The sequence below is a fragment of the Thamnophis sirtalis genome, unplaced genomic scaffold, assembly GCF_051295495.1.
Source record: "Thamnophis sirtalis isolate CommonGarterSnake01/CBP01778 unplaced genomic scaffold, rThaSir2_p1.2 scaffold_4, whole genome shotgun sequence".
Classification (NCBI taxonomy): Eukaryota; Metazoa; Chordata; class Lepidosauria; order Squamata; family Natricidae; genus Thamnophis; species Thamnophis sirtalis.
In genome coordinates, this window is record NW_028261384.1 from 121,507,849 (window position 1) to 121,534,426 (window position 26,578).

The following is a 26,578-nucleotide window of genomic DNA, read 5'->3' on the forward strand; positions in this document are numbered from 1 at the left end:
CTTATTTTATTCCTCAGTTTCTGGAGGTAAACCGGAATGACTGAATGGTACCTCAATTATAGCTGCAAAGGTTACGAAGTCCTTTTTCAAACACACCATGTGGACAATTGGCTATTTTCTCCCCAACATCTGGATTGAAGGACAGGGCTAATGAAAAGATAGAAAACTCCCCAAATCTAAGAGAAGAGCAATGTAGTTTGGTCCTAAACCATTCCTACCTAGAGTAATCAGAGCAAGCCTAAAAGAGAGATGAGAAGGAAAACTCCCAATACTATCGGCTGGGAAATTCTGACACATTTTACTTGTGTTCCTTCCACTTCCTATTATTATGTAAACTGAGGCACAGCTCCAGAATGTGAAAGAGCTTGCTCCAAAATAATCTAATGCCCACCTTCTCCACCTCCTTACTGGGACTTAAATTTGAATACCAATTGTATTCCAGCTGTCAGACCACAAGTGAAGAAATAAAATACAATGAGTAAGCAAAATTGTAGAGAAAGGCTTTTTTCAGTTACAGGGAGAATGGCAATTTCCTTGGGCTCAGCCATGCCCCACATCCTCTTTATTTTATTCACCTTAATGATTTTTTTCAGTAGTCTTTTCTTCTTTAATGCTGCCCACCCACCCCCCTTTCTGTAAGCACAACCTACAACTCCCCAACCTATCAGCAGGCAAGGAATGCAATGCTTCAATTTGTCTTTCTATCCCCACAACTCAACTTCCCCAGCGAAGAGAAACAGAAGAATCCCAGGGCTAGGAGGATTCATACTGGTTCTCTCCACCAACACAATTCCCCACGGTTCATCAGCTCTCCTCCAGAAGCAAGAGGCATCTATAGGGGCTGCCTCTTCAGCAGCATTTCTTGACCGAAGGCTTCTTTTTGGGCTTGTTGATTTTGACGACCTCATTTTGCTGTTGTCGCCGTGCCAGGTTTTCTTGTTTCATTCGGAGCACCATGGTGGTAATGGCATTGAACATCTACAGATGGAACATACAAGGGGAAGGGAACTGAACAAACCTCTTACCAGGTGTTTATTTTTTTCCAGCCCAAAACTCCATCCATCCCCTCTTGAAGCACTGAAGGCCTCAGTTTCCCTTCCCACGTTTGCCCTCCTAACCACTTCTTCCAATACCTCTTCAACGTTAAGGTTCTCTTTAGCACTGGTCTCAAAGAGCCGCACTCCCATTTGCTCACTGAACCGCCGGGCATCAGCAGTCTCTACTTGCTTCCGTGACAGGTCCTCACATTTATTACCCACTGGTTTGAGAGGATCGGAGAAGAGGAGAATTAGAGCAAAGAAAACAATCCAAACCCTTTAATATGTTATATGATATATTCTGCTTAAGTAACAGATAATTTGGGCACACTGTGGCTTCATTTTGAATCTAACACGTCTTAAGACCAATCATACAGTCTTGAGGCTACAGTCCTCCCCCTAATCTTGAGCCGCTCAACCTGGATCCTTTTAATGGCTTCTACAGTGGATGGTATTTTTGTGTGTAAAACGATTTCATCATAAAGACATAGTTCAGTGGCACAGTATATGTTGTCCAAATAAATGCCCCAATGTTGGATGTCCCCCATTTTAAAAGGCAGAGGTAAGCAGATAATGTCAAACAGTACATTCTCTGTCTTATACTTTGGAGAAAAAAAACTAAAGAGGATAATTCTGTGAACTAATCGCTTAAGATGGAAGAGTGACTCATTAAGAAATCTGCCTTCTCATTCACTAGAATGGCTGTGGTAATAGGCCATTCACAGTTTGGTTAAATGACCTACAAATACTGAATTTTGGTTTGGCTGACCAGAGAACAATGCAGTAAACAAAGCAAGAATTAATCCCAGCTAAGGTCTCTCATTTTTTGCAGCAAGCAAAGCCAAAGTTCCATATTTACTTCGCTTTCTAATCCATAACAGATGACCAATTTGTTCTTCATCTCTTGGATAAAGCCAAGTGGCTCGATGGGATTTTAAAAACTCCTAGCTTTAATTTTGTTTAGATCAATTTTCTATAAGCAATATACCCATCTTTGTTACAGTTGAGATGTTAAGGAATGGCAAGATAAAAAATATAATGAATTCATATCATTTTTCTTCTCTAGGAATCCCAATCATGGTGTTTAGTTCTATGTCAATGTCTCAGCTGAATTTTTATTTTACCCTTTTATAAACCTGCTGAGAAATTTTCATAGTTGGCAGTGTATCAGGTTAGATAAAGAAAGAATTGTCCTGCAGTCAGTAAGTCACAATGCTTTTTTGTCATAAGCCATCAAAGTGAAAGGCATGTGACAAATGTCCAGTTGATTAGCTTTGGCCAAGATTAGCTAGTGGATCTCTAAATCTAGCAGTTTATCTCCAATCCTCAAAGATCGACAATGGTATCACCCTGCAAAGTATCTCAGAATATTATTCTATCACTGCAACCAATAGGCAGGGCCTACAGAAGCCCTACTTAACATGATGGTGAGGACTGTGGGAGTTGTAGTTCCAAAATAAAGTAGCTGGAATATTCCCCGTTGAGGAAGAATGTACAGAGCCATGGTAGAATATTTCCCCCCACCAAAATCTTGTTCAAATGGCCCAAATCAGCACTTTGTAATCTGAAATGGAAGAAGAATGGAAGCACCATATCATCTGGCCCTGTTCCTAGATGCAACTCAAATAATTTCCTCAAATCCAATGCTGCTATTGCAATAAATAAATAAAGAGACTATCAGGTTTCCCTAGCTGACCTTCAATGAGATACCTCTGGAGTTATGTTTGTTTCTAGAGCAACCAAGAAGAATCAAGCAATTGTAAACATGTGAATAGGCTGAAACCTCAATGCATCTGAATATATTTTTCTAGGCTGGATATTCCTGAAATAAGAAAAATATTTCACTCCCCCTGAGAAACAAGCAGGACACCATGAAGTATGCACAACCCATTTCCTCTTTTTCCAGTATGAATAAGAACTATTGAGAAAATCTCTTGTATTTCTATTACCCTGATCACGTTCCAATGTAATGTGATAGAATTACAAAGACTCACAACCATTGCACTGAAAGATGAGAGGGAAACAGGTTGGTAACAAAACCACTCACCCAAAATCTTGCACACATTGTCACAGTTTTGCCCAATCTCATGCAGCCAACGTTTGACATTAACGAAGGACTCCGCGTTTGTCACATCGTAAACAATGATGACACCATGAGTATTGCGGTAATACCTGCATCCAAAGAAAATGAAAGGACTTGCTTTGAACAGAGAAAATTCGATAATTCCCTTATGACTTATGTGACTTATGACCGTTTCATACTTATGACTGTCGCAGCATCCCCATGGTCACGTGATCAAAATTCGGACACCTGGCAAGTGACTCATATTTATGATGGCTGCAGTAGTGTCCCAAGGACACGTGATTCCCCTTTTGTGACCTTCCGACAAGCAAAGTTAACGGGCAGATCCACTTAACAAACATGTTGCTAACGTAACAACTGCAGTGATTCATTTAATAACTCTGTTCAAAATTCACTTCACAAAATGTCTTGCTTAGCAACAGAAACAGTTGGGCTCAGTTGTCGTACGTGGAGGACTACCTGTATTCAAATTTTTAAACTATATTCTCATTCTGGCTCAAAAATCTTTTGGCTTTATAAGGAAGCACTTTTGCGCAGGGTTTTGAACTTTTACAGGTGGTCCTCGGTTTATAACAGTTCACTTAGTGACAATTCAAAGTTACAATGACACTGAAAAAAGTGACATGACCATTTTTCATATGACTGTTGCAGCACCCCCATGGTTATGTGATTTACATCCAGCTGTTTGACAACTGACTCACATGACGGTCGCATTGTCCTGGGCTCGTGTGATTACCTGTTGCGGCCTTTTGACAAGCAAAGTCAGTGAGGAAGCCAGATTCACTTAACCATGTTATAACTTAATAACTGCAATGATTCACAATAATTCTGACAAGAAAAGTTGTAAAATGGGGCAAAAGTCACTTTACAAATTTCTCACTCAACAACATAAATCTTGGCCTCAACTGTGGTTATTAAGTTGAGGGCCACCTGTATTTATCCTGCAAAATCGTAAATGTGAAAAGATTGTCTACTGCTAACTACCATAGCTAATTAATAGCTAGGTTCTTTCCGTGGCCTTTTCACAGGCCTCTCATCAATTTGTCCCCACTCTTAAGTATTCAGGCCCCTGCACTCCATTCAGCTTGTGTCCTGGACTTACGTGGAAGTAATAGTCCTAAACCGTTCCTGTCCAGCTGTATCCCAGATTTGAAGTTTCACTCTTTCTCCATTAATCACTAGAGTCCGGATTTTGAAATCTACCCCAATTGTTGTGATATAGCTACCTGGAGAGACACAGGGAAGAAAGAAGGAAGAATGAAAGGAATCAGAAAACGGTATAAAAATGGCTTTTTACTACACAAACTGAGAAATATTAAAGCTAAATGTTATGATGCATTATTGCAAAAGAGAAGTGTGATCTAATATTGTTGGTATTAAGGGAAAAAAACAATAGCTAGGATTGTTAAGGGTAAGAAATTTCATTGTGGCACTCAAAACACCAAAGACTTATGACCACAATTGGAAGCTGAACTTCTGTTGCTAAGCAAGGTGATTGTGTTTTTTATGTTTTTTATTTTTTCCTTTTAAAACAAACATTTCATCATTCATTAATCAGTGCGTCATCGAGTACAATTTTTCTGGTGTCATAATAGTTATAGCTTACCATCAAATTCTTTATACACATCTATTCTTATATTAACATTATCTCCTGTTATAACATTTTTCTTCCTAAATTATTTAATTTTATACTTTTTATCCATATTCATTTTCTAACTAATGATAAAATAATCCCCATATATTATAATAATCAGATTCTTCCTTTCCTTTAATTGCTAGTGTTAATCTACTCATTTCTGCACAATCTAATATTTTCTTAATCAGTTTCAGCTTTAGGGGTTTCTTCAGCTTTCCAATTTTGTGCAAATACAATTCTAGCTGCAGTTATTACATGAATAATCAAATATAAATTTTCTTTACTATATTTTCCTGGTAAGATGCCCAACAAAAACAATTCAGGTTTTAAGTCAATATGTTGCTGAGTCATCTTCTCCAATCACATTCAAATTCTTGCCTAATATTTTTTTACTTTTATACATGTCCACTACATGTGATAATATGACCCCGGCGTTTGATGGTATTTCCAACATTTGGTTGATTTGTCTTTAAACAATTTTGCCAATCTTTCAGATGACATGTGCCATCTATAAAACATTTTGTAGAAATTATCTTTATATAGCAATAGCAATAGCAGTGGACTTATATACCGCTTCATAGGCCTTTCAGGCCTCTCTAAGCGGTTTACAGAGAGTCAGCATATTGCCCCCAACAATCTGGGTCCTCATTTTACCCACCTCGGAAGGATGGAAGGCTGAGTCAACCCTGAGCCGGTGAGATTTGAACCGCTGACCTGCTGATCTAGCAGTAGCCTGCAGTGCTGCATTTAACCACTGCGCCACCTTGGCTCTTACCATGCAGTTGCCATTGTTAATTTATAATTTCGTTCCCATAGTTGCTGCCATTTTATCTAACTCTATCGAATATCCCAAAAAATTTGCCCACACTATCATTGTTCTTTTACCTGTTATTCTTAACATGCAGTAAAGTTATACATTTTTTTAAATCCTTTGTTCTTCTATTCCTGTAAGTATCTCATCCAATTCTGTCATCTCCACGTGGAAACCATATAATTTAGCATTTTTTCATATCTAGATTGTATCTGTAATTGTGTGTACCAAACCATGTCAATCCTTTGTTCTTCTAATTCTTGTTCCTTTTTAAGTCCCCCCTTTTCTGTCAAAATATCTTTATAGCTGACAATGTTTCCCATATTAATAATATTTGATGTATTAATGTTTCCATTGTTGAAAGCCAAGCTGGTGTCTTCAAATAGTATTTTTCTCTAACTTTCTCCCATACTAATAATAAAGCATTTCTTATATAATGTCTTTGAAAATAATCATGTATCTTGTTTTTCCCATACCGTAGGAAGGCATGCCAACCCAAATGTAAGTAAATGTTAATAATCTTGTATTTTTCAGTACAATCCATTCTTTCATCCACGATAACACTGCTGCTTGATAATATAGTTCCCAATTTGGTAACCCAAACCCTCCTCTAATTCTTGCATCTTGTAACATTTTTAGATTGAGTCTCACAACCTTCACTATTTTGTTGAGATTTTCAAAATATTTTTTTCTCTAACTAAGCAAGGTGATTGTTAAGAGAGTGGCAACTGATTTTTATCACCTTTTTTGTCATGGTTAAGGGAATCAGTCCAGTTGTTAAGTGAATCATACAGTCATTAGACAAATCCATCTCCCCCCTCCCATTGAATTTGCTTGTTGGAAAACAACTGGGGGTTCACATGCTACAAATGTTGTAAATAAATGTTGCTGATTGACAGATACCTTAATTTTGATCATGTGACCATTAGGATGTTGTGACAGTTGTAAGCATGAGGACCAGTTGTAAAGTATTTTTTTCAGTGGAATGGTTGTTAGTCAAGGAGCCACTGAATAAATCATTGGGGAAAAAGGAATGTAATAGTCCTAGAATTTGTAGGATTTTAATATCAGTTACAAGCGCAACCTATTGGTAACAGGAAAAAACTTTGCTCAAAACAGATGCTGTGAGAATCAATACAACCTGTGTTTCTGGCAGATTTTTTTCCTGGTCATTTAATCAACAGTTTGGCCAACCAGCAAATTACGATCTGACTGCACACTGAAAACAAGCCAAATAAAATGGAAAGAAGTAACTTAACCAAGGCAGGAGGGAGGGACGAAAGGCAAGGAATTTATTTTGAAAAGAATTCATGTTGCAATACTTTGCAAAAACATACTAGCAAGGATTCAATTACAGCCTTGCTAGCAGGGAAACACAATAAGCACCCAAACCCATTTAATTAGAGCAGATAGGACCATTTGCTTCTTTTATAGCAAAACTGAACAAAAGAACGCTGGGTAAATTAAATCCCCAATCCACAATTGGGCAATATCATTATCATTATGACCAATTAAAATGCCACAAAGAAAGGAATGAGATTCCACATTCTTTGGAACAGACTTGTGAAAAATCTCTGGGAAACTCACACACATGTTTGTGGAATTTTTGTTCTTCCCAATTGCCAGTTGGGCATTGTGTTTTTGTTTTTTGTTCTTTTGCATTTCATGGATCAGCACATCTATCCTTTTTGTTTTGTTTTGCAATTTTGCAACTGCTTTTAAAAATGAGACGTTAAAGCCAAGAATCCATCTTATCCAAAGATGTTTGGCCTGGACTGAAACTGCAGCATTTTTGGTGCATTGCAAGTATCAGGACTCCCAACCTATCCAATGATCGTTATCACAGAAGGCAGTTCCTTACCTGAGAAGGTGTTATCTGCAAAACGGAGCAGAAGGCTACTTTTGCCAACCCCTGGACAGGAAACAAAAGGGAACAAATCACACAAACTCAAAATGAGAGTTTAATCCTCCCCTTCATTTCTTAGCTGCTTCTGATGCAACAGATGGCCTCAACAAAGCTCCTGAGAAGATTCCCACCCAGAGCAAACAACCTTTGGAGTATTTGTTCAAAAACAGCCACTCCTGTCTCAACCTATTGTGTCCTACTACAAGGAGAAGGAGGGGGTAAAAACCACAGGACTGCAAGAGAAGCTTGCACAGCATTGGGGGCAGGGGGACCTCTGAGATTGTGGATTATCTTCCAGGACGGATGTGAACTCTCAGGCAGTGATGAGAACACTGGATAAATAATAATTGGATCAGCAGCATGCTGAGCAGTCACAATTTTTTGCTTCTAAATAGGAAGCTGAAAGGTTATGAGCAGGAAGGAAATAGAAGGCACACCTCGATACCCTGGCTTAAAGTAATCAAGCCACCTACAAGGGTGGGACCATAGATGTCACGGGACAGAAATTCTCTCCAGCAACTTCTGAGGTCACCTGTTGACATAACCCTGGAAATCAACTTCTCCAGCTCTTCTCCTTTCCTTCCCCACAGTTTCTTGATCAGACCCCTCTTCCGGTGAAGGTTGAGAGGACACAACTGCACCTCCAGTCTCTACAGCTGCAGTGGGAGATAAGCCAAGATTGAGTTCCGCAGCACAAGCTTTCTTAGCTGATCTTGGCTGTATGCTAGGCCATCTCTCTCTCTCTTTCTCTTTCTCTCTCCCCCTCCCCCTCTCCCACACATATATACACACTGACAGAAATCTGTTTTTCTTCCCAGATTCCACAAATCAGCTAGGCTCTTTTATGTGCCAGCTGATTTCCTCTGGTTCCTGTAGAGCCCCTTAGGACTCGTCAGTGTGACGTTCAACTGAACTGCCATTTTAGCACAGTTTTACTATATATATAGCTGTTGGTTTTTTCGACAAACTAGAATTGGCTGAGGCAGGGAGGTCCAAACTTGGCAACTTTGTGGGCTTCAACTCCCAGAATTCCTCAGGTAGCCATGAAGTACACAAGTCTTAAAAAGTTGCCAAGGTTGGACACTCCTGCACTAATGCAAAAACGAGTTTACAGATCGTAATTAATTGATTTCGTGTAGCATGCTAAATCAAACCAAATTCAACATATTATAATTTAGGCATGGTGTGAATCACATATTCACTCTGTTATGTAGACCCTGGCTATGTATTACCCAAAATTCTTTTCAGGGAATGCACACACTGTCCTTTTTCATTAAACAGTGGCCACCTTTTGAAGACACTCTGTATCTGAGCGTGGCTGTTCTTTTTAATTATTCTGTCTTAAGATGGCTTGGGCTTTTCACACAATGTTGTTAGCATTTTCTAAAGTAACTCAAAATGCAGATGGCACAATTTCTAGGTCTCAGCGCTGAAAATGGCCACAGATGGAAGAGAAAAAAACTGGAATGGAATATCCTAGAATTTTTGTTGTTTTTAGTTGCGAAGTCATGTCCGACCCATCATGACCTCATGGAAAATTCCTCCAGGCCTTTCTGTCCTCTACCATCCTCTGGAGTCCCTTTAAGCTCACACCTATTGCTCCAGTGACTCCATCCATCAACCTCGTTCTCCCCCCGTCCTCTTCTTCTTTTGCCCTCAATCTTTCCCAGCATGAGGCTCATTAGGTGGCCAAAGTACTTGAGTTTCATCTTCAGGATCTGTCCTTCTAAAGAGCAGTCAAGGTTGATCTGCTCTAGGATTGACCGGTTTGATCACCTTGCAGTCCAAGGGAATCACAGGATTCTTCTCCAGCACCATAGTTCAAAGGCCTCAATTCTTTGGCACTCAGCCTTTCTTATGGTCCAACCCTCACAGTCATGAAGACTGTATTTAAAATCTAATTCTCCTTCTAACACTGAATTTAGCAGGAATGTCACCAGGAAGGAGGCCAAAATATGGCTACTGAGCCACAAGAGAGAAATATCAAGCAGACTCTGGGGAAACCAAATGTTTACAGAAGAACAAACTTCTAAGAGAAGAAAGGAGGTGAAGGAGCAATTCTCCCAAATATATAATGAAGATGGAGTGAGCTGAAATGCCATAGAATGCAAAGAATTTGCTAGAGGCATTCAGAAAACAAAATAAGAAAATAGGCAAGGAATGGAGTTTCTAGAACAAGGGCAAAGCTGCCTGGCTGGAAATTAACCCAATGCTCCATTCTGTAACACCGGGATAATTTTACTTTTAGAAAGACTCTCCAGTTAAAATGAAAAGGGGGTCACGGCAGCTGTTCTCCATCTACCCCCATCTCTGTTATCTCCCTGACAAGTTAATTTTCAAAGAGACTTGGCAATGGAATAGCTGGGAAAGAAGAAGTAAAGGAAAACAGCTTGCAGCTGTATGACCCCTTTCTAGCCCCCTCTGTTTCTCTCCAAGGGAAGAAATGTCAGCACATAACAAGAAAGAGTTTGTGGAGTTTGTATCCCACAATGTAAGTTAGCTGTATGTATATATGTGTGTGTGTGTGTGTGTATGTATGTATGTATGTATGTATGTATATATGTGTGTGTGTGTGTGTGTGTGTGTGTGTGCGCAACTTCCCTATTTTCACAGTACATGACACAGCCAGACACAGAAAAGCTTCACAGAATGCTCAGAACTAAATTGTGGGTTAAATACATGCAAGGAAACCAAGATTCAAAAAAAACAAAACAAAAAAAACTTCAATTAGCTTCATAGTTCGAGCATTCTTATCCACAAAGCTGTGCAAAGGTGCTGTACAAAATTCTTTATATATATATATATATATAATATTTTTATTGTACATTTTCCTTTATTCTGCATCATAGTTCCAATTTTGCAACAGCAGTGCACTGGTTATATCAAATTCTTTTTAAATATACATGATGTTATACACCCTAATCACAACCATTTTTCTCTTAATCATAGAGTACAGTCTCTTTTTAAATATATATTTGTGCTGTACAAAATTTTGGTGTGTGATGGCACAGTAGACCCATTTTTTACCCTTCCTGGGCTCCAGAGGCTTTCTAGAAGCCTGGGGAGGATGAAAACGTCCGTCCCCCCCCCAGGCCAGAAATGGCCGTTTTTCGACTTCCAGATTGCCTGTAGGGCAGTTTTTCTCCCTCTGAAACCTTCAGGAGGCTTCCCTGAAACCTCCGGAGGGAGACAAAAGCCCGAAAATGAAGGCCAAACTCAACTGGCCAGTGCGTGCATGCGTGCCGGAGCTGACAGAGCAACGCCTCGTATATCCTAAGAAATGGCTCTGCGTGCCACAGATTCACCATCACGGTCCTAGATCATTGAAATATGGAAAGTAGTTGCCAAAATTGTCATTTCAGGGACAGTTAAAAAAAGGACAGTCTATCCAAGGCCTACCTGTTACTTGGCTCTTCTGCCTAGCCAAACCAGATCTTACAATCATAGATTTGGAAGGAACCTTGGAGGTCTTTTGCCCAACGCCCTGCTGGAACAGGAGACCTTTCCTGTACCATTGTACCATTCTGGACAAATGTCTGTCCAATCTCTTCTTGAAAACCTCCAGCGGTGGAGCATCCATAAATTCAGGAGGCAAACTGTTCCACTGAGTAATTGTTCTTATTATCAGGAAATTTGTCTTTAGTTTCTGGTTGGATCTCTCTTTGATAATCCTCCTCATCCATTACTTCTTGTCCTGCCTTCAGGTGCTTTGGAGATTAAATTGACATCTTCTTCCCTGTGATAGCTCCTCAACTACCGGAAGACTGCTTTCATGTCACCCCTAGTTCTTCTCTTCGTTAAGACTAGACATACCTAGTTCCTTTAATCATTCCTCATACATTTTAGCCTCCAGACCCTTCATCATCTTTGATGCTCTAATGATGAACATGATTTGTGACATTTTTTGCTGGCTTCTGGCAAAAAAATACCCATTTACAAGAGTGGTTTTGGACTTATGGCCAACATGATCCACTTAACAACTGCCATAAAAGAGTTGTAAAATTGGGTTCAGTCACATGGAGCCTCAACATACAACCATCAGGAGTTACAACCAAAATTCTAGTCCCAACAGTGGTCATAAGTCAAGGACTACCCATAACCTTTCCTGTATCTGCTCTAATTTCTCTGAATCTTTAAAATGTGGGGCCCAAGAAAGGAACACAACAGTGAAAGTGATGTATCAGTGAAGAATATACTGTTTTGTTTTGTTTTGTTTTCCTGGGGGAAGAGTTTTGCATTGGTCACTCCTAGATGCTATTCAGCTCTAGATGTTATTCAGCTGATCTACTTATCAAGATATTTTGAATGCAGTGATTGTTTTCCAGAATAGGAGCTGTCCCACTCATATTTTTCAACAATAGATTTGGCAAGCCTTTCTCCCACGTTTTTAATTTATTCAAGGTGGATGCATAAAAATCCCAAAATCAAGACTTGCTGTCCCCCTACTTCAGATTTCTCTCCAAATTTAGCAATCAAACTTTGAATTAACAGAATAACAAGAGTTGGAAGGGAGCTTGGTCCAACCTCCTGCTCAGGCAGGAAATTTTGTACCATTTTAGACAAATGGTTGTTCAGTCTCTTCTTGGAACCCTCCCCTCACCCCAGCGATAGCACCCAAAACTTCCAGAGGCAAGCTGTTCCACTGATTAATTGTTCTGTCGGGAAATTACTTATTTTTAGATTGGCTCTCTTGATTAGTTTCCATCCATTGTTCCTTGCCCTGCCTTCAGGTGCTTGGGAGAATAGGTTGACTCCCTCTTCTTTGTGGCAGCTCCTTAGATATTGGAACAATGCTATCATGTCACCCCTGGTCCTCCTTTTTATTAAACTAGATGTACCCAATCCCTGCAACTGTTCTTTGTATGTTTTAGCCTTTGGTCCCCTAATCATCTTTGTTGCTCTTCTCTGCACTCTTTCTAGAGTCTCAACATCTTTTTTTATATTATGGTGACCAAAACTGAATTGTTTTCAAACAAGCTGTAGACCCACTTAAGACCCACCCAAACCCACATTTAATATTCTAATATAACCGCCACCTTTCAGACTCTTTCAACCGCCTTCCCATGCACCCGACCAATTTTCCACACTGATTAGCACAATGACATAATTATGCAAACAATGAAAACTGATGCCAATGACCCAATTTACATTCTTCCCATAATGATTTTATTATGTGAATTGTCACATGAATAGGAGACCCCTCCTGCCCCCATCTGCCAATGAATACATTTTAATAAGGTTAACCTTCCCCCCCCCCCCAAATACTTCTCAGTCTACAACTTAGCCGGTCCCTCTGATTTAGCGTGCCTATTTGTAGTAAGGACCATGACTACGTGACAGGCATTTAAATCCTAAAATCCTCTGTAAATCAGACATGCCTTGGAGCAACCTGATCCAAACAGATCCCAGGACACACCACCAAACAACCTGGGATCCTACACTACTGAAATATGATTGCCAGAGAACAACAACCTCTTGCACCAGCTTTTTACCATGCCAATCTACCCATCAAACATTTCATCAACTTTTCTCTCCTCTATAGCCAGCATAGCAATAGCAATAGCAGTTTGACTTATATACCGCTTCATAGGGCTTTCAGCCCTCTTTAAGCGGTTTACAGAGTCAGCATATTGCCCCCAGAGTCTGGGTCCCCATTTCACCCACCTCGGAAGGATGGAAGGCTAAGTCAACCTTGAGCCGTTGAGATTTGAACCGCCGAACTGCAGATAGCAATCAGCTGAAGTGGCCTGCAGTACTGCACTCTAACCACTGCGCCACCTCGGCTCTTTTCAACTGACAGAAAACATTATTTCCATTTCTACTGTGTACTGAAACCAATTTATTCACAAATGAAGGCAAATATATGTGTCCCAAGCGTCCCAGGATAATGTTGCAGGATCCAATCTGGATCAGTCACCAGGATCAAGCTTTCAAACTTGTTCTGGAGTCCATCCTCAGGGAACTTCTCTCTAGCAGAATATATGTTTTGAGCTATTCTATGTGGCACCTGGTTGTGTGTGGCTTTTTAGTTGTTGATTGGGGTGTTGATGGCCAGTTATTAAATCATTGGCTGTTGTTTCCTTCTGCTGCCAAGCCTTCAGCTTCTAAATACCTGATAAGCTGGGGGTATCGTAAATCAGCACTCCTGTTGATTGCCAAGGACATGTTTCCCAGGCTTCAATCATTTCCCTGGCTATTTTTGTCCCTGCTCAGCCACCAATCTTAATAGCTGCAAAATCAATTGAAATGATTGCCAGGTTGGCACAAACCCTGGTTCTTGGATACACTGAAACATGCATGAACGCATACCAAGGATTGCTGCTTCTACTAGTTTTACTTTGATCCAACTCAAAATCAGCTTTATCAAGTATAGAAAGCAAACAGAAGAAACCATTAAAAGTTTCCAAAGTCCTAAAGAGAGAAGATAAGCCACACATTATCCGCTACAATGTCTTACTGGTCAATGACTACTTCAGCTTCAACCACAACAATACAAGAGCACGCAACAGAATAAGCAAGCCACTCCAAACGTGATTGCAGAAAATACGACTTCAGCAACAGAGTGGTCAATGGCTGGAATGCACTGCCTGACTCTGTTGTTATATCTTCAAATCCCCCAAACTTTAATCTTAAACTGTCTACTATTGACCTCATCCCATTCCTAAGAGGTCTGTAAGGGGGCGTGCATAAGTGCACCATTGTGCCTACCGTCCCTGTCCTAATGTTCCCTTTTATTCATACTCATGTTTATTCTTATACTTATTATCTTTTAATTGATTGACAAATCAAATAAATAAAATAAAATAAAATAAATCACTTGCAAAAGGCCTGAAGTGAAAGCAAGGAGCAGCCTTTCTGACTGGAGAGAGAAGCAAGACCATGTAAGGTTACACTAGGCCCTTTTCAAGAAGAATATAATAACTAAGGAAGATAATCCAATTCTGTCACAGGATTAGATTGCCGCGCAGAGAAAGGTTCAGTTTGCAACAGCCCCTATGACTGTTCAGAGGAAAGGTTTCCTGTACAATTGATCTACGGGTAGTGCTCAACTTACAACCACAATTGATTCCAGTTCCCCTTGTTGTAAGCAAGGCAATTGTTATGTGAGTTGTGCCCACTTTTACATTTTTTTGCCATGGTTATTGAACAAATAGCTGCAGTTGTTAAGTGAATCACGCAGTTGTTAAGCAAATCCAGATTCCTCCATTGATTTTGGTTGTCCAACGTCCGCTGAGGGGATTACAAATGGTGATTACATGAATGCTGGAAAGCTGCAACTGTCAAAAATATGTCGGTTGCCGGGCACATCGATTTTGATCACATGACCACAGGGATGCTGTAAGTCCGGGCACTGATCGTAAGTCACATTTTTTCTCCAGTCCTGTTGAACAGTCACTGAACAAATAGTTGTAAGTTGAGGACTACCTGCACTAGCCACGGAAGATCAAATCAACCCCAACTGGACAAATCTGCTCCAACCAGTCTTCCTTTCCGCTTTTTGGTTTTGTAGTGAGTCAGCTGGAAGGTAAGAGTCCCCACCCCATTCTCATTCTCAAACCTCCCCAAGCAGCTGTGTGATGTCAGCGATTTGTGGGAGACCACAATGTGTCTACAAACTGCAATGCCGTCTGTATGAATCATTCACCCCAAACTGAGGAATTCCACATCCAACTCCAATTTCACAACAGGTGCAGCCCAGCAAATCCCCAGTTCTCTCTCTTGGCAGCCCCATCTTCAGCCAAGCTTTTGTTTAAGCTATGGCCAAAGAACTCCAGAGCTCGAAAATCCAGCCCAGAAAACAAAAGACAGGACTTTACCAGATGGGGTGGAATGAAATGGTTTCGCCCCAACATAGGCAATTTGCTGCCTTCCAGGTGTTTTGGATTATAAATCCATCTCTGGATTTGGCCAAGCTGGCTGAGGCTAGCGAGGTACAAAATCTTAAGCTATAGGAAGGCCCCCAAGTCACCTGCCTGATTTGCAACTTTTTTTTTTACAGAATTGAAAAATCTATGTAAAGAAAGTAACAGTGCAATCCTTTACGGGAGTAGCGAACGTGCGGCCCGCAGACCGTATGCAGCCTTGAACAGCTAGTAATGTGGCCCCACAACAAGGGTTGGTTCTGGCTGCTGCTACTGCCAGTTTGCTCAGGGACCTGGGTACCTGAGAGACCGTCTCCTGCCGATTACCTCCCATAGACCGATTAGATCACACAGGTTAGGCCTTCTCCGGATCCCATCTGCCAGCCAGTGTCGGCTGGCGACTCCCCGGGAAAGAGCCTTCTCTGTTGCAGCTCCAGGCCTCTGGAACGATCCCCCTGTGGAGATCCGGACCCTCACTACCCTCCCGGCCTTCCACAAAGCCACCAAGTCCTGGCTGCTCCAGCAGGCCGGGGGGCTTTCGAAATATCCAGCCCCTCGGAAATTGTGACTGTTGTACATTTTAATATGTTGTCTTGTATATTATCCCCCTCCCTTGTTTTATTGTAAGCCGCCTGGAGTCCTTCGGGAATGGGCGGCATACAAGCTCAATAAATGAAATGAAATGGACGTGCTGTGCACCCTCACACACTATGCGTGCATGCGCAGTACAAAAAATGCTTCTGCACATGCGCAGAAGCAAAAAACAAAATGTCGGGCACAAAGGCGCCACCAAGAGAATCGTTTTGGGGGGCATGGCAGGCCAAGTTACTACTTACTTGCTTGAACCAGTCTGAACTGGTAGGAATCCACAAGATCATAAACTTTTAACTTTATTTATAAGATAAAGCTTTCTCCTTGTCCAGTTGTGTTCGACCCTAAGGGGAAAGTGCCCATCTCCATTTCTTAGGCAAGGGAGCCAGGGTTGTCTGAAGATGTTTTCGGGGTCATGTAGCCAACATGACTACGCATCAAGGCGCACAGAGCATTGTGGCCTTCCCACCGAAGTGATACCTATTTACCTACTTCAGAGGTGGATTGCTCCCAGTTTGGCCCGGATTAGCTGAACCAATAGTCTCAGTGGCGGGAGGCTCCGCCCACCCATCCAGATGCTTCTGCACATGCGCAGAAGTGTTGCATGCACACGCACAAGCAAACCGATAGTAAAAAAAGATTGGAAACCCACCACTTGCATGTACATGCTTTCGTATTGGTAGGTTGGCAGGAGCTGGGGCAAGTGACGGAAACTCACCCTGTCCTGCAGTGCTCAAATCTTGAACCCAGGCTATAAGCTTTCCAGCTGATAAGCTCAGCATCTTTAACTGCTGAGCCATCTTATTAACTATATTATATATTTTATTTGCAGTCCACAATAATTCCTCTTTATTTAAGGTGGCCCAGGCAAGGCAAAAGGTTGGACATGCTCGCCGCGAGTGATTAAAGGCTAATATCTTTGAGTAAATTCAGCTTACCCTTAGGTTAAGAGCTATAGGACTATGACAGGATGTGAAATATGGCCAATGAGAAAGGGCTGTTATAATCAGTTGAAGATTGAAAAGCCCATCCTGCTTAATCTTAATTTTCCACCTTGCTTCTCCACCCACATTTTTATTTTGCTGTTCAGTTTTTTAAATGTACTGCAATGTCACCCTTAAATGTTAATGCAGCAGTAGCTTTTATTTTTCTACATTTGTGCTCTGCTTTAAGATAACTACAGAGGAAGTGACCTATATATTAAATAAATGCAGGAAATAGTATTATAAACCATTTGAGGAATGATAATCACCCATTCTCAGTTTCAGATATGCTTAGACTACATTTCCCAGAATTAAAGTCAGCCTGGCTGTGTAGTCCCAGCATGCCTGGAGGCCATCCACTTGGAGATGATATCCCAAAACAATAAAAGTCATAGGAAGGAAACTCCCAAGGTTGTTCCCTCATCACTAAAGCCAAATGAAAATATTCCAGGGTTGAGAAAACTACAGCCCAAAGGCTGCTTGGAATTCTACAAATTGAATTAAGTCCTGAAGAAAACCACTAACATGTCACAAAAATAAAATTCACCCTTTAACATATTTAGTGGATCTTTCTGTAAGTCAGTGGAATCTATAGAGCAGTTTTAAACTGTGATAATGTTTGGGTTCAGTGGTGGGTTTCAAATTTTTTTAGAACCTCTTCTGTGGGTGTGGTTTTGTGGGAGTGGCTTGCCGGCCATGTGACTGGGTGGGAGTGGCTTGCCGGCCATATGACTGGGTGGGCATTGCCAACTTATAAAATGTGGTGAAACTCACTTAACAATGCTCTTGCTTAGCAACCAAAATGTTGGCTCAGAAACTCTGGCATTTGAAGCACGCAAGTCTTAAAGCTGTCAAGTTACTTGACAGCTTTAAGACTTGTGGACTTCAACTCCCAGAATTCCTCCTCTCGCTCTTCACCTTGATCATGTGCGGACGGGTGGGGGGAGGGAGCTGGAACCGGTTCTAAATGGCACTGTAGATTCGTGGAACATCTTCTATAGAAGAGGTTAGAACTGGCAGGAACCCAGCCCTGTTTGGGCTTCAACTCACAGAATTTCGTGCAAGGAGGGAAATTCTGGGAATTGAAGTCCAGACATCTTAAAGATGCCAAGGTTGGGAAACACTGCTATAGAGAATTAGAGCTCCTGAATAGTAGTATGGGACAAGAAGAGAACTAGAATTGAGGAATAAAGATAAGGAGATTGTAGGTCCAATGATTCCTTCTCAGAGTTATGCAGATCTTCATTTTGCCCAGGGATATTTGCAGGAATAAAAGTGAGAAAAAAGGGTGGGGAAGAACAAAAGAACAAGAATAAAGGACAGGTAAGGAGATTATACATGGAGGGAGGGAAGAATTCAGCCCATCCCATATGCTCACAATGAACTGGAGGAAGAAGATGGAAGATTAACATAAAAACTCTAGGAAGGGAGAAAAATTTGAAAGAACCAGGCTAAGTGTTCAGAATGAAAATGGCAAAAGGATAACAGGCAAATCTAGCATGAAAAGTGTTAGGAAATCTGAAAATTCACAAAAAAGACAGCAAAACAATTGAAATAATGGTTGAGAAGGGGGGATCAGGAAGAGGCAGTTTGGTGCAGCGGTTAAGGTGCTGGCCTAGAAATCAGGAGAATATGAATTCTACTTCTGCCTTAAGCATGACAGCTTGAGTAAAGTAACTTTGGCCCAACCCACCTCACAGGGGGGTTGTTGAGGGGAAAGAAGAGGAGGGGAAAAAAGAGAAGAAGTAGTCCTCAACTTACAACCATAATTGAACCCAAAATGTTTGTTGCTAAGTGAAACATTTGCTAAGTGAGTTTTGCCCCATCTTACAACCTTTCTTGCCAGAGTGATTAAGTGAATCACTGCAGTTGTTAAATTAATAACACAGATGTTAAGTGAACTTGGTTGGCTTCCCTCTTTGATTCTGCTTGTCAGAAGGTCACAAAAGGGGATCATGTGACCCCAGGACGCTGTATCATAAATATGAATCAGTTGCCAATCATCTGAATTTTGATCACGTGACCATGGGGCTGCTATTGTTAAGTCATGCCACTGCCATTGTAACTTCGTACCATCATTAAGCGAACTGCTGTAAGTCGAGGACTACCTGTATTGTGGACATTCTCTGCCTTGAGTTACTTACAAAGTAATCAAAGCAGGATAAAAATCTAACAAATGCAGAAGGACAGAGTTAGATAAGATTGAAGAGGGATGACAATGAAAAAACAAACACTCTTACCCGAATCTCCGATGATAAGCAATTTAAACAAGTGGTCATAATCCTTGGCAGCCATTCACGGTGCTGGGACAGCTTCTGTCACTGCTGTATCTCACACTCGGTTTTTCCCTGGAGGGCTTTTCCTCAAACTTCCCACAGGATTGGCTTCACAGACCCATTGCAGCTCGCTGAGGCCAAACAACATCCGAAGATTGCCAACAATTTCCAACAATTTCCAAGGGCGGCAGCTGAGTCAATCCGTGAAGATTCACTGTCTTTTCCTCCAAAAACTTACCGTAAAGAACATGGAAATGTTTGTAACTTAGCCCCAAGATGTCAAAACTTTTTTTCCTTTTCCTTCCAAATGTTTTTTCCACCTCTTCCCTTGGGGGTCAAATGACAGAGGAATACAGCCCAGTTTGTGGGTTGGAAAGCAGTTTCTTCTTCTGCCAAACAACTGTAGGATGTAAGTTGATTGTTCTGGCGTTTTGTCCTCCAATACCGGAATCACAGTTTTTTGGCTTCCCTTTTCGTGGGAAGGGAAGCAGACAGAAATGGTTAAACGGTTCTGAGCCAATAGGGAGGGAAGAGATTTCTCCCAAATTCCTGGCTTACCAAAAAGCAGTGCCGTGTAGAAAATATAGTTAACTGGGAACAAAACAAAAAGGGAGGAAAAAAGGCAGGGAGAGGAAGAAGCGTGTTTTCTTCTTCTTTCTCCAGTCTTTTAATCCCAGCCTTTAAAAAGAGAACGATTCGATTCCTTTAAAAAGGATGATCCTGACTGTTAAAAACGAAAGCAGGACAGGAAGGCAAGTGGTGGTTTAAAGGAATGAGGCGAGAATTTAGATCCCCATTCCAAAATAAAGAGATCGTCTTGGCTCCAGGAAATAAACGTACAGCATCGAAAGGAGAAACCGAGGGGTTGGGTGGGGGAATCAGAAGATCCAACCGAGGTCCGAGGGAAGCAGGCTGGGAGTTTCCCTAAAAGGGTTTGGCCAAGAGGAAGAAGATATCGCAAAGTTAACTACTTTCTTTTTTCCCCAAGAAAAGAAGCCAAGAGAGAGAAGGAGGGGGAAAAGGTCGGAGGGAGGGAGGAGGTAATAAAAAAAAGCCGCTGCACGAATCAATGAAAGAGGCGAGGAGGAGAGCCGGGCGCAAGGCGGCCTGCAGGAGGCATTGCGACGGGAGCCAAGGAGCTCAACGCTGAATCAGCTGCCAGGGTTAGGCGGGTCTCCCGTGGGTGGCGTGGCTGTGGTGGACGAAGGCTGCCTGCCTGCCTTCCTCGTCCCCTGCCGGACGCGGCTCTGGCTGGGATCAGATGACCGGCAGGTCCTCGCAGCCCTGCGCCTTCCTTCCTTCCTCGTCACCTCCTACGGCCGCAGCTTCCCGGCTGGAACACCAAAGGAACATTCGAACCAGGCGGAGGGAGAGCGAGAGGGCGGAGCCTGCCTTGTAAGGGGCGGCACCTTGTGTTATAATGGGCGGTGCTTAGCGACGGCGGCCGAGAGCTGGGCGGGGCCAAAAGAGGGGAGAGAATAAAGAGAGGGATGGGCTTGGAGGAGGGCCCGCCACCTTCGGGGAGGGGGAGTGTCTGTGTATGTATCTATATCTCTCTATATATCTGTATCTATCTTATCTATCCATTCATCCATCCATCTATCCATCTATCTATATAGATGTGTATGTATCCCCGCGCGCCGGGGTTAAAGATACAGATCATATTTTTTAAAAAATATATATATATATATTTATTCATTCCGACGTGCATAGTTCAGCCGCATCTCTCCCTCTTCCAGCGTTAAAATGCCTGCATGCATGTAACGGGCTCCAACCTGGCGCCCGCAGACCAAGGGGACTTCTACAATGACTATCCTCCCCGGCCTGCAGGGAAATAGGAATCGCATGCATTCAGGAGACTTTTCTGCTTAAGGATGGCAGCAGCCGGGAAAAAAGGGGGCCGTCATAAGGTTGGGTCCGAGGGGGTAAAAACCAGGATTTATTTCCTCCTTTCTCTCGCCCCCCATCCCGCTTCCCCTCGGGCACTCCGCCCAGCGAGAATGCGGAGAAGGCAGCTTCGAAGGAGGCCGGTGGGTTTCCGAACAGGGTCGGAAGTTGGGAAGAAAGCTGAATGAAAAATAAAAGAATAACGATCTGGGGAAACGGGGCAAAGCGGGGAGGGGGAATAAAAAGTGGTTTGGAGGGAAAGGGCCGGCATGCGACCCAGAGGAAGGTGGCACCCATTAATAAAAGGGGGGATTACATTACAGGGTGCGTCTTGTTTGGCTGCATCTAAACACGAGGCTCCGGACGAGGTTTCGCCTTTTCACAGCTAGGCTGGGCACAGCAACTTCCTTTATAGCAGCTCAGCCGGGAAACTGGGTCGCAATTCCAAAAGGGGGTGGGGTGGCTGGATTCGGAGTAGCCCTTGGCAGAAAAGAGCCCCGGGTGGGAACAGCACTTTGGGCTTTTTCTTCAAACAGTTGAGTGCAATTGGATTTGGATGGATGGGTGACCACAAGGAAATCCCAAGACTAGACTGGAAAGGGGAGGGAAAAAACTTGGCACGAGTCAGCTGCAAACCACTTCTCTCTCTTTTACTGCTGAGAAAGTAGGGTGGGTGTGTCCCCAAAATACCAGAAATAAACTAGATCAGTGTTTCTCAACCTTGGTGACTTGCTGGCTGGGGAATTCTGGGAGTTGAAGTCCACAGGACTTAAAGTTGCCAAGGTTGAGAAACACTGAACTAGATTCTTTTAACTTTTGGCAGAAGAAGCCACTGACAGGGTTCCTAGCTCAGAGCCTCCCCTCCCACCACTCCTGCCTAGGGACTGAGGCATCCTGCCACCTGTCCAAATAATCTACATCCATGTTTCTCAATTTCAGCAACATTAAGATGTGTGGACTTCAACGCCCAGAATTCTCCAGCCAGCTTAAGAGTTTAGCATAACTGACTGGGGAAGCCTGGGAGTTGAAGTCCACACATCTTAAAGTTGTTGAGATTGAGAAGCACTGCATGAAATTTATGCAGCTTCCTGGTTTGGGAGAGGAGTGATGGGGCAGGTTTACGGATTGTCCATGCCTGTGGCTGTTTGCTTTGACCATCTGCCTGACCCATCCGTTCTGCATTCTTCTCCGGAAAGTTGGGATGCCAGTTGCATCCGCCCCCTCGGCTCTGCAAGAGAGGCACATTGTTCTCTGCTTAGGCCCACCATGAGAAAAGGAAAATGCCACCCAGAGGGATGCAGCTGGCGCAGAGTCGAGGGTGCCCACAACCCAGCGATTGTGGCACAGACTGGCATTTTCTCAGTTAGAATCACAACTTCTACTACTGCAAAAGCAAAGGGCAGGCTCAGTGTTGGTGAGCTTGTATTCAAGTCCCCCCCCTTTTTTTTAAATGATCTGATCAGCTTGGTTTAAATCCTTACCGATAATAGACAGTATAACATTTTACTCCTTAGGACTTCTTGGCAAATTCTGTTTTCTCTTTTGATCCATCTTATTTTGTTCCCAACCTATATTTTAAACATTACGATTATGGGGAGAAAGGGGTTTTTTCTTGCTAACCAACAACAACAAAAAGGCCAGATAAAAAAAGACACAGAACTACCACTAATACAGATAGTTCTGGACTTACAACCACAACTGAACCCAAAAGTTTTCAATGCTAAGCGAGGCAGTGAGTTTTTTCCCATTGTTGAACTTTCTTACGCAGTTGTTAAATGAATCACTGCAGTTTTTGAGTTAGTAGCGTGGATGTAAAGTGAATCTGGCTTCGCTATTGACTTTGCTTGTCAAAAGGTGCCAAAAAGGATCACATGACTCTGGATCTTGGCAACCATCATAAGTACATGCCAGTTGCCAAGTGTCCGGTTGTTGATTATATGACCCTCAGGATGCTGCAATGATCATAAGTCACATTTTTCAGAGCCGTAGTAACTTTGAAGAGTCACTAAATGAATAGTTGAAATTGGAGGACTACCTACTGTAATTGGCTATTTAATGGCCCATCAGCTGCATCCAAACATTCTCACCCAACCAATGGGAAGCTACATTTTGATAGCCCATCATCCCCAGCCTATTATTATTTTGGCAAGAGAGTCTCAAGTTTTCTAAAAGACCCAGCAGGGGATCAGATTTAAGGGTGCAAGGGAGCGTGTCACATTTCAAAGCAAGTGAAATGGGAAGACCACTTAAACTCACCTCAGGGTATCCTTTTCTAATATACATGGTCAGTTATGTTCAAATGTATAGGGCCGTGATGGCAAACCTATGGCACACTCTCTGTGGGCATGTGCACTGTTGCCAGCTGCTATTCTGGTTTACGGTGCGCACACGTGCACCAGCAGAAAATGGCCAAAAAAACAGCCCCAAAAAACAGCCTGAAAATGGCCCGAAAAACGGCCAAAAAAGCTTAAAAACTGGGTTTTCAGTGCTCTGGCGCACGCACATGCACACGCATTCTGGTTTGGGCACTTAATGCCAAAGAGGTTCGCCATCACTGGTATAAGGATGAGGAACTATGGCCCTTTATGGCTTGTGAACTTCAATTTCCAGAATTCCTGAGGCAGCCATGATGGCTCAGGAATTCTGGGAGTTGAAGTCCACAGGTCATAAAGGCGGCATAGTTCCCCACCTCTGGTATACAGTTAGAACAGAAGGATTCACTGGCTTGTTTATTATTTATTTTTTTAAACAGACGTATAAGGTAAAGTTTTCCCTGAACATGGGTGCTAGTCGTTTCCGTTTTCTAGGGGGCAGTGCTCATCTCCGTTTCTAAGCCGAAGAGCCAGCACTGTCCGAAGACAGAATCTCTGTTGGTCATGTGGCCGGCATGACTAAAGGCCGAAGGCACACTCAGCGCTGTTACCTTCCCACCAAATGTGGTCCCTATTTTTCTACTTGCATTTTTATGTGTTTTCGAAATGCTTGGTTGGCAGAAGCTGGGACAAGTAACAGGAGCTCACTCCATTATGTGGCGCTAGGGATTTGAACCGCTGAACTGCCGATCTTTCGGATCAACAAGCTCAGCATCTTAGCCACTGAGCCACTGCATCCCTAATAAACAAATGTCTGTAGCTGCCCAATTCACACAGAGTGTCTCTGGGCAGCTGTTATGTCGGTTACTGTAGTGAATTGATTTCATAGTTAAGTCCCACAGTTCTTCAGATAGAAAACAGGAGATCAGCTCCCAGTCTTAACCATGAAAGCCAACTGGGTGACTTTAAACCAGTTACTGACTCTCATTCCAACCAACCTCACAGGGTTGTTGTTGTGGGGAAAATAGGAGGAAAATGAGTTGTATTTGCTTGCCGTCTTGGTATAGAGGTTGTCCTGGTCTTATGAACATAATTGCACCCAAAATTTCCCTGACTAAGCAAGAGAGATATAAAGTGAGTTGCTCCCTATTTTGCGACCTTTTCCTATGGTTGTTAAGCAAATCACTGAAGTTATTAAATGAATCATAAGGTTATTAAGCGAATCTGGCTTCCCCCATTGACTCGCAAATGACGCACAAATTTCAATCATGTGATTGTGGGAATGCTGGGTCAGTCATAAGTGTGAGGACCAGCAGTACGCCACTTTCTTCAACCATTGTAACTTCAAATGGTTAGTAAACAAATGGTTTTAAACTGAGGACTACCAGTGATGGGATTCATTTAGGTTTACCACAGGTTCACAACTGCGAGTGCATGCTCGTACTGCACATACATGCCTTCCACCCATGTATGCATGCAGCTTTCCACGCATGTGCTTTGCTCGTGCGTGCAACATGCACATACGCATGCGGCATCAAAAACAAGGCTACATAAGACATTTTGGAGCTGGAGTGGGTGAGCAGGCTCACCTGCAATTCTACTCTACCAATTCAAGTAAACCGGTCCGAAGCAGCTGAATACCACTTCTGAGGACTACCTACATGGCTTTGCATATCCTTCTGGAGCAATGGTGGGTTCCTACTGGTTCGGACTGGTTCGGCCGAACTGGTAGTAGTTTGGCGGCCTGGGTCGCTGGAACCGGGTTCACTGACAAAAGGGCGAACAACAAAACCGCGTTGACAAAACCGTGTGTTCTAAAGCGCTCCGACGAATGAGCACTGAATCGCGGCGACAACAGCGCGGCGACAGAAGTGTGCTGTAAAACTAAACCTAACCCTAACCCTAACCCTAAACGTAACCCTAACCCTAACCCTAAACGTAACCCTAACCCGAAACCTAAACGTAACGCTAAACCTAACCCTAACCCTAAACCTAACCCTTACCTTAAGTTAAATCATCTTTCTGTCGACACGCTATTGTAAAACGCCCGTCTGTCTCTGCGCTGTTGTCGCCGTGCTGTTGTCGGCGCATTGATGACGTCGTGGTTTTAGCGACACAGTTTAGTCGGGCGCGGTCTTGTCGTTCGCTCTTTTGTCGGGTCACGCTGGAACCGGCAGCAATCCAAGTCTGCCATGCCCCCAAACCATTTCTGACGAGGGTGGCATCTTGTTTTTTGCTTCTGTACATGCACAGACCAATTTTTATTGCACTGCACATAGACAAGCGTGCGTGCTAGGCGTGGCCACGAGCGAACCGGCAGTATTGACTGCCGGAACCCATCCCTATTGTGGAGGCAGCTGGACTAGATATAGCGTAGGTCCAAACTCTTATGAATGGTAAAGTGACTGAAGCATGAGCAGAGTTATAAAGTCTGGTCATAAATTCTGCTCAGATTCCTGAATATTATTAGATTAGTTTCTGTCTTGATCTGTTGAAGAATCCAGTTTCCTAGAAATCACTGCTCAATGTTGTGAAGGCTTACTTTCCACCTGAAAACGCGGTCTCCAACAGAAGTGTCAGAGAAGTTTGACATTAAATGTCAGAGAAGCGTGACGTTAATAATCTTTATTAAATCTGTATTAACAAATTTACAACAAAAATACTCTATAGCAATATAGAATTTCTTCTTCATAGATAAATAAATCTCTGTCTGGATCAGGCCTGTCAGGTTTGGTATTGAAACCAAAATATATATTCTTCTGTATGTTAAATAGCAATAGAAATTATATGTGCAAAATAGTATCTTCTTGTTTCTTGTTTGCATACAACAGGAAGAGAAAAGGGAGGAGGAAGAGGATAGAGCATTACTGCCCCCTGCTGGTGTTTCTGCAACATGACTGAAACTCATATGTAGAAATATATGCAGATTTTTTAAAAGCCACAAATATATATACTTTATTAAAAAAAAAAAAAGTGATAGAGAAAATCTCAGTCAGCCTTCCCCGATTTGATGTTCTCTGAATGAGTAGGGGCTACAGCAGTGTTTCCCAACTTTGGTAACTTTAAGATTGTGGAACTACAACTACAGCATGACTGGCTAAGGAATTCTGGGAGTTGAAGTCCACACATCTTAAAAGCTGTCAAAGCTGAGAAATACTGGGCTACAGTGTCCAGAATTCCCAGGAATATGGCAA

At 42.5% G+C, this 26,578-nt stretch overlaps 1 protein-coding gene across 1 annotated transcript; it reads right to left on the reverse strand.

Annotated features, from left to right (window-relative positions):
• Positions 1-483: 483 nt before the first annotated feature.
• Positions 484-20,554, reverse strand: LOC106543307 (ras-related protein Rab-35). The gene is made up of 6 exons (XM_014059285.2): positions 19,150-20,554; positions 7,429-7,479; positions 4,223-4,346; positions 3,085-3,209; positions 1,134-1,258; positions 484-978 (listed from the first exon to the last, which is right to left on the reverse strand). Exons 1-6 carry the CDS (start codon positions 19,202-19,204, stop codon positions 850-852), a joined length of 609 nt encoding a protein of 202 aa, XP_013914760.1. The 5' UTR covers positions 19,205-20,554; the 3' UTR covers positions 484-849.
• Positions 20,555-26,578: the final 6,024 nt, after the last annotated feature.